General features: G+C 34.8%; 1 protein-coding gene across 1 annotated transcript in view; it reads left to right on the plus strand.

Moving 5' to 3' along the window:
- The window catches only part of LOC106456952 (leucine-rich repeat extensin-like protein 3), a 19099-nt gene extending 10696 nt beyond the window's left edge, over positions 1-8403 (plus strand). Inside the window, exon 2 of the mRNA XM_013916329.2 lies at positions 6303-8403. Coding sequence (XP_013771783.1) covers positions 6386-7192 — 807 coding nt within the window. The 5' untranslated portion in view covers positions 6303-6385 and the 3' untranslated portion in view covers positions 7193-8403. The remainder of the gene's footprint in view (positions 1-6302) is intronic.
- Positions 8404-9112: the final 709 nt, after the last annotated feature.

Here is a 9112-nt window from a genome sequence, read left to right on the forward strand (position 1 = left end):
AACGAATAGTGGGATTGACCGTCACATTTATAACGCCCCCACGGCTGAAAGGACGAGCATGTTTGGTGTGACGGGATGTGCCCATGATGCACGTGTGGAGGTGTATAGAGGCTTTTTGAAAAGTATGTTAAAGGTAAGCAGAATGTTAGAAAGGGAATTGGGCCCTTAAAGGTTATCGATGAAGACTATGAGATGGCTCGAGTTTGTAATATTTCCCTTTTCTTCTATGTTTACAGAAGAAGATATTAGTAACGTTCCTGTCCCTGATCATTATATTGAAAATATTGAAATTGACCTGCATCATGTGTATATTAGTTCACTGGTGGTAAACGGAAGAATTGAGAGTGATTAAAAGTATGTATATAGCGCCAATGCCTGTTGAGGTTTTTCCCAGGATTTTAAAGGAGGTCAAAGATAAGATATGTGAAAATCTCACTTTCATTTTGGTAGGTCTTTAGAGAGTGGACAAGTGCCTGAGGATGTATAGTTGCTTATGTTTAAATAGAGTAATAAGAGTTGCTCTAGAAATTATTCTTACTTCTTTAGTGGGAAAAATTCTAGCAAGTCTGATAAAAAAAAAGCTTTACAAAATCGAAAGCTAACATGGGTTTACCCAAAGGAAATCTTCCCCCTCCCCATAATCTGTTACTTTTTCTCGAAGACGTTACTTGTTATCTGGACGAGGGAAAGGATGTGGAGTTGGTACACTTAGATTTGCAAAAAAGCTTTCGATAAAGTACCACACAAAAGTTTAAAACGATAGGGATTATGGAAAGGCTAGTTAATTGGATTGTAAGGTGGCTGGATTAAAGAAAGCAAAATATAGTTATTAATGGAGTCCAGTCAAACTGGACCCTTGTTACTTCTGTAGTACCTCAGGGGTCAGTGCTGGGGGCCTTTGCTCTTTCTTATTTACATCAGTAATATTTATAGGGGTATAATTAGTAAAGTGTGCTGATAAGTTTAACCTTTTGGTTTTTTCAAGCTGTATTGGGAATATTAAGGTACTACAGAATGACTTGGATCAATTGATAAGTTGGACAAATGTTTGGCAAATGACCTTATAATACATTGAATGTAAAGTAATACATTTGGATTATCATAATCTGGGTCACAAGTTTAATATATATATGGGAACCAACTCAATAACGTAACTGAATAAATGAATAATGGCCTGTTGGTGGTTAAGTCTCAAGCCATTCGAGTAGTGCCATGTTGCTAGTAGTAAAGCAAATTCATTTTTAGGGTGTATTTATAGATAAATTGGTTACAAATAGAAAAAGTAATTACCTCTCTATACAAATTACTAGTTTGGCCTCACTTGGAATATTATAAACAATTCAGGCCTCCTTATCTGAGAAAGAATATTGACTTTTTTAATAAGGCTACTAGGATGATTCCAGGGATGGAAGAGTTGTCTTATACGTTATAGGGCTCGATTAAGACTTTCCATCTTATTTTCTCTTGAGAAAAAGGTTAAGAGATCATATCATTGATGGGGGATAGATAAGATAAAAGATATTTAATTTCCTTGTGCTATATTCTGAAAATAATAGGACGAGACAAGTTTAACATTTAGAAAAAATAGGCGAGGTTCCAGTTAAGACGGATAATTCCATAACAGGTTGATTGACAAACGGAACGAGCCCTATAGGCAGTAGTGGAGGTTAGTATTTTACACGAGTTTGAGAGGGGATATTGTCCTGAAAAGCAAAGGGTGGTTTAAAATTTTACTTTGCGAAAAGGTCAGGTGTACAAGGACAACCTTGAAGCCCTTACTGTTTGTGAGGACACGTTTTTAGATGTGTGAATTTAGTAAGAAACCCCACACTATTTCGTGTAATTTTCATGACTGGAGAAAAACAATATTTAACACAGACAATAAGTTTACTACCCGTAAATATTATATAAATATACTTATTCCATCGAATTAAAGAAATTTACTTCATTATAACGTAACTTGTAAAAGTTTACTTACTGTGATTACCGCTGAATAAAACAAGTTGCTTTAGTATATACAAAATATGTAGTTTTTCTTTATTGCAATTTTAAACATGTAGAACAGTAAAGTCTTTGTGGTCGTTTGTCTGAAAACTTTTTTTCATGTGTTTGCACATAAAACTAGCGTCTATTTTTCTTCAGTTTTTGAGTTCCTGAAATTTCTTTAATGTAATATTAGTTTTTGTTTGTTTGTTGTTATTGTTGCTTTTTTTTGGGGGGGGGGGATTGAAACCGCATACTATCGATGGAATCTAATGTCTGTGCTTGAACCAGTAAGGGGAAAATGAAGCTACTGTGCTGTGTACTTATATAAGATGTCAATCTCAAGAGGTTGCAAACTATTTTTGTTAAACAAAATACGAAATAATGTGTGTTTGTTTATTTTTTCTCTGAGAATCAGTATCGTTTACTATAGTTATATCACGATTCTAATAACAGGCCTTTACTCACGTACAACCTAAAGAGATGTAGGGAAACCTGTAGCAATAGGTTTATGTACTAAACATCTTACATCTCCGGATTCTTAGGATTAAAATAGTTGTAAAATAATAAAGTTTTATCTGTTACAGGTTTAAAAAGTGAAATGAAAACTATCCTCAAAAATTGTCGATTCTCTCTGACTTACTCTGAAGGAGAAATATACATATCCAGTCCTACGCGCTCACATATAATGACCAAAAATTTACTGTGGCAGCTGTGGTATACTACGGTTAGTACCCAGAATATAAACAAACAATATACTACTCAAGGATACTTGAAAATTTAGAAACAAAAACTTATTGCCAGGCTGCGCCTAATCCTCTAGTTTTGACAGAACTTACAAATCACAATGAATATTATTTATATTACTCGCCTGACCCTGTTTTTGTTTCATGCCTTCCTGGAGCGAGGGGCGATATAGACACTTGTACAAGTCAGTATAAGCTGGTGGTTTATCTTTTTGGAAAAAGCAACATAGAAATTATCTTTAACGTAGGTAATCTTGTATTATTGGAAAGCTCATTTGGCATTTTCTCTGAATTGAAAATATGGTCTCATTGTTATTTCTATAGCTCGTGAAAACACGTTTTCGCCAGCACCCTGAGAAGTTCTATACAGAACATAGAAGCTAGTTAGTTTAGGCAAAGTCCCAGCTATACGTTTCATTTGTTGTATGAAAAAAACTGTTTTATATAATTACTTGTGTTTGTTCTTTTACCTTTGTTATCCGTGTTCGAAATTGTTTCTACTTAACGTTTCCTAAAACTGCTGTGTATTGTAGATACTCGTAACTTTCTGTTGGATATCAATGTAACCGAATATCGTTTTCCCGAAAGGGGACCGAAGGTCGCCTGGAGGGGGATTACTGTTTTAACCTCTCGCACCACTATACAGTAGTGTATTGTCTGTCCGTATACACTAAAATGACGTCACATAATCTGTACTTTAAGACGTGCGCATGCCATGAATCACGAGAAGAATTCTGCACTCTGTAGGCTACAACACAGCATGACATGTGAACTTCAAAAGCAAGAAATACAAAATATTTGTTTCTCTTAATTTTAGTTTTATTTACTCTTGAAACAGAACACTTTCGGGGACCCCTAAAGCCTACTGTTCCAATGTTTTCATTCTTGATTTGTACACTTTATAGGTTAAATGACATACTGTTGATTTGTTTATACGCATTAGTTTTAAACGTTTGTCATAATTCATATATATATATATAATTTTACAATAACGTTATTCATCCACAGTCCATAAACTTTTAACCTATAATTTATACATTCTTTGACAGTCTGTAATTATACTTAGACCTCTTATTTTGCCCCTGCACGACAGTATTAAGACCTCCTTGTATATTCTTATATTTCGGGTGATTCTTACATTCATTCATATTTCGAAAATATCTCTTTAATAAAGTGATACAGCACTTTGTACGACTTGATTCTCTTTCTTGCCTTTGTGTGTACCCGAGTTCTATTTCTCAATACACGAACGTATTTAGACTCAAGAGAAACTAAATAGTTTCGTTATTATTATATAGAGACTTTACGTTTATTAGCATTCTAACATCTAGTACGTAAATAGCAGTACTTTTTAACTGTCATTATATCTAATGGATTGAAACCTTCGATTTTTTACTTAATATTCTTAGCATAAACGCTATAAACAAGGTTCATCATTTAGTTTTAGATTATACCATCATTACGTTTATTTCTTGATAGCGTGTCAGTTGGACAAAGAAACTAAACAGACATGCACACACAGTTGAAAATGAAGAGCGTGTACAATGGCACTGTGGTGTGAACCTTGAACCTTCATATGAGTAGCGCGACAGACTAACCTAGACCACGACCGACCCAACAGATAGCTTATATGGGATTAGATGTTTGTGTTCACTGATTGTTTTGAAGCTCGAGGAGTAGCAGAGATAGTGTGATTGACATATTTTTATACCTTTTTCTTTATTTTAACTCATGTCCCCCTAAGATCACTAAGATCCGGGATTCGACTCCTTGCAGTGAATGAAGAGCAAATAGACCATTGTGTAGCTTTGTGCTAAAAACAACAACAAAATAACTTTCACTCATAATTTCATAGAATTACTAACGTCGTCTTCTCTCGTTAACTCTGTGGTTGCTGGACCGCTCCGGGAACAATAAGATTAACTTACTCGTTCGCTAGTTCATCTGAATGACGAGTAATGGTAATTCAAGTAAAAATAAATAATAATAACAATAGATAATTAGGTTTGAAATGAATAAATAATATTGCGTTATTAATCCTTACCTTAATTATGATTTATAAGTGACTCATATAAAATTGATAAAAATGACACTTTCGCACCACAACAGTTGTTTTTCATCCAAGTTAATAATTTAAATAACATCTCGGCAACTACTGTGTCTGTCGTATCCCAGTCATCCTGATGAGCTCTGGTATTGAGCGAAAGGCGGCCTCTTCAGAAATGGATACAGAATAGATAGAGTATTTGACATATATTTTTATACATTTTCTTTACTTTCACTCCTAAGTTATTAGAAATAATAAATAGATGAATGTGATTATTTAACTTCTTTCCTTTATCTACTTTCTTATGCTTCTCGCTGAAGCAGTGTACAAATTTTCTGATGCACAATAATAATAAGAAGGTTATCTCTCAATTATGAGAATATGAATAGTCACAAACTTTATTAATTCAAAATTACCGCACCCACCACTTGTCTCAGTATTCATTTGTACAATTCTTACATCATGAAGCTATAAGTTTCATTGTTATTATCGGCTGTTTGGAAGGCCTTTTCTCCTGTTATTGTTAAATCTTTGTGATGACGTTCACTAGGCGTGATACGTTGTTTTTACAACTTGTCCTTTTTTTTTTTCGTCAGTAAGTGATTTGTAGATAACTTGCTACAAGTGGAAAACTAAGGAAGGGACAACTAGTAGTTTTGGTCGGATAGTAGATGTGTCCATACATATTAACAATGTGCCGCAGGCTTGGGCTACCACTTCCTTATAGTATAGAATTAAGTTAGTTGTTTAAACGGAACTTTAGACATAGTAAGTTTGAGAACTTTAACGGACTGCAACTGCATATTGAGGGGAAAATGAGACGAAGTTTCTGTTTCTATACTGAGGCTTTCTTCAGATATAGAAGCTGAAATGTTGTGTCCTTTTCCCCCAACAGGCAGATGCAGTTCATTAAAATTCTTAAATCTACAATTAAATTGGTTACTTCATCATTGTTTTTTGAAAAATTAATATGATTGTGCACGAGGATATACAATTCTGAATGAATGAGCAGCCATTGCAGACCCTTTTAAGGGAATGCAGCACGCGGCGCCGTGATATAGTACATTATACTCCCGATTCTCTGTCGAGAATGTTGTTTGGATTGTGCTACCGTTAGTAACCCCTTGTGACATTTAGTGATAACACATTAGATGGGCATGGTGACTACTAAGGCTGCCACTCTTTAATATCGGAGGAAACGCTACTTTGTTTAATTAAAACCTGATATTAAGCACCAGTGGGGCTAAGTGACGCCATACCTATTATGTGTCGTTCACGTGCAAGTAGTATCATGCCTACATAATACTGTGGTTCCTAATGAAAATGCTATCTGATTATCTGACACAACGATAACATTAATATCGGATTGGATTTTATCGGGCATTTCCCAATTCCTGGTCTCGTATATACATACATACATACATAAATTTTTTCCTATCTATTATTTCAAAACATCTTATGTGACGTTTTGTGTCATTAAATATAACAGTGTTATCATTATTGTCTTTTTTTTTTCTTTTTTACAGATCATATTTAGGTCACTCTGAAGAACGGAAACTAAGTTAAGAAATACTTCAGAGACAGCTTCGTTGATTTAAGGACTGTTTCGATGGCTTTTCGACAGAGAGACATGCATTTCCAACGGACAGCTCGGTCTCATCCACCTCACAGACCCTATTCTACTTCTGAAACGTCGTCATCTTCAGATGATCGCGATGAAACTCCTATCGTACGACAACCACCTCGAAGATCTCAGAGCCGAGGTGCTCGAAGTAGAAGCGAGGAGCGATCCCAAATAGCACAAAATTCAATGATGAGTCATCCTCCAGACGCTTACCCAGTTGGGCCTCCAGTAACAGGATATCCTGGCCCTTTCCGATCGGGAACGCTGCGGTCTACCCGTAGTGTGCCTGCTCTGGCTATTGCTACTTGGGATGGAGAGCCATGTCCAGTACACGGGGGTCATTCAATGCATCCACATGGACCTGCTCCTAATGTAATGCGCCGATACGGGTCATTATATGATTTGAGAGGTCCGGTGTATAACACGGGACCTCCGCCACCAATGCTGGATAAAAAAATGTTTCATGGCTCTATGCAGATGTTACCAATGGGTCCTCCACCACCATTTCAGCCATCTCCACTGCAAACAAATGCTCCTATCCCTCCTCACTTTTTACCTCCGATGATGCGTCCCCGCCCAATGGTGTATCCAGCGGTCGGAATGGAGCCCTTACCTATGAGAGATCCTTACAAACTGAGAACTCCACCTCCTGGTTACTCTTCCAAAGTGGAAGATCAGTACACTGTAGACAAAGTATGTTGTCAAGGCCACTTAATTGTGTTATGGATAATTCTTGCTGTTGTAACAATTGGAGTTATTCTTGGCATTATCTTAGGAGTTACAATTACGTAAATGAGCATACTAGCTGGCAGTTATAGCTGTAATACAAAACGAAATGAATTATTACATGGATTATGTAAAACTCGTACGTTTTTGTCGTTTTCTGCAGAATCCTAGAGAAACTAATTATCTTCTATCTGTTTTCTTCTTGCTGGTCGTAAGTTAGTTATTGTTACTTGTAACCAAGCAGAGCGATGGTTATGCTTTTTCATGATTCTCCTATGATTCTTTAAGTTGGAAACTAGTACTTAAGAGCATTATATTAGCTAAAAGGTTGTTTAGATGGGTAAAATTTCGATACAAAACAAGAGGGTTTATGAAGGGGGCCCCATAGAGCTGAAGTTCGCTATGGACCCACTGTGGTCTTAATCCAGCTCTGTTTGTAATAACTTTTACAAAATAATTTATAGGTGCGAAATAATCTGGATTTAACGAAACCAAATTATATACGAACGAATTTTTATTTTTCGTATATCTAATGTAAATTGACACGCGTAGTAATTAATCATTATTATTATTTTTATTGTGTGTGTGTTTTTTTCTTAGATTCTCAGTGCTCCTAATAGACAACATAAATCATATTTTACTAAAGTATGCAATTGCGAACTAGTTAGCTTCAAACATAAACTTTAAGCATTTATTCTTGCTGGAAATATTTTTCCACAGTTAATATCTATGAATATTAGAACGAATTAAAACAATGAACACTGCCATTTTGGCAGTGAGGTTAATTTGATTTTGTTTTCTTTTGCCATAAAGCAGTGCGCTTGTAAATAATGGGGTTATCCTAAAAGCCTCGACAATACCTTGATATGACACTTAGTTTTTAATAAGATGGCGTGATAATACTTGAATTAAACAGTGAGATTTTAAATAACAAAATACAGTTAAAATAACATAATAAAATAAGACAAAGTTAATTACTTTCTTAAAGGTTGAAAGGATTGGATATTTATATTACTAGCAGAAATATATTTTAATAAGGTGTAGAAAAGGTAAAAATTACCTCAAAACTAGGCTAATCTTTACGTGATGTTATTAATATGAAAGAATGTTGCGTAATTGTATTCGGGGAAAACTTATAGGCTTGTAGTGATTGTATGTGATGATTTTTAGTACTGATATTTTCGTAGCTTTACCAAATTTTAATAAACGAATATATGTTACTCACTCGAGATCTTTTGTTTCTTTACTAATATTTTGAAAAAGAAGTTCGGATGAAAACAAAACCGATATTCGTTTTCTTTATTGCTTACTCTTTACTTGATAAGAACTGAGTTACGATGTTCATCTAATATATATATATAATTTTTTTTTCATACGAGGTTTGGATATATTTCTGTATTCAGTAACAAATCTCCAGGTAGTTTTATCAGTTCATAGCAATAAAATCATATTTCGCATGGTAATTAACGTTTGTAAATATGTTTTATTGTCTGATGTGGGGCTGGTTTACTAGATAGGGAGTGTTCATTATAATAACGCTGTACATTTATTTTCTTATATCAATTTCATACATTTTGATAACAGAGGTAATTTGTGAAGTTTTTCTATTTAGAATAAACAGTCTTATACAAAATAAACTATATCTGACTTGCCAATTTATTTTGAGCTATTTTATAAAGTTGGACGATATTTTTAAAACGATTAAGGAAAAACAAAAATAGTTATTCATATGTCACCTGATAAATAAACATTGTCAGCTCTCTATTAACACCGTCTCATACCCATTCAATTCGTTTACATAAATTCGGAACATTAAGCGGTAAAATAAGAAGAGTAAATTTATATTTTCTGTTTACGTATTATAGTTTTATTTGTTTGTTGTGGATTTCGCGCAAAGCTACACGAGAGCTATCTGCGCTAGCCGTCCCAATTTAGCAGTGTAAGACTAGAGGGAAGGCAGCTAGTCATCGCCACCCACCGCCAACT

This window comes from Limulus polyphemus, unplaced genomic scaffold, assembly GCF_000517525.1.
Source record: "Limulus polyphemus unplaced genomic scaffold, Limulus_polyphemus-2.1.2 Scaffold274, whole genome shotgun sequence".
Classification (NCBI taxonomy): Eukaryota; Metazoa; Arthropoda; class Merostomata; order Xiphosura; family Limulidae; genus Limulus; species Limulus polyphemus.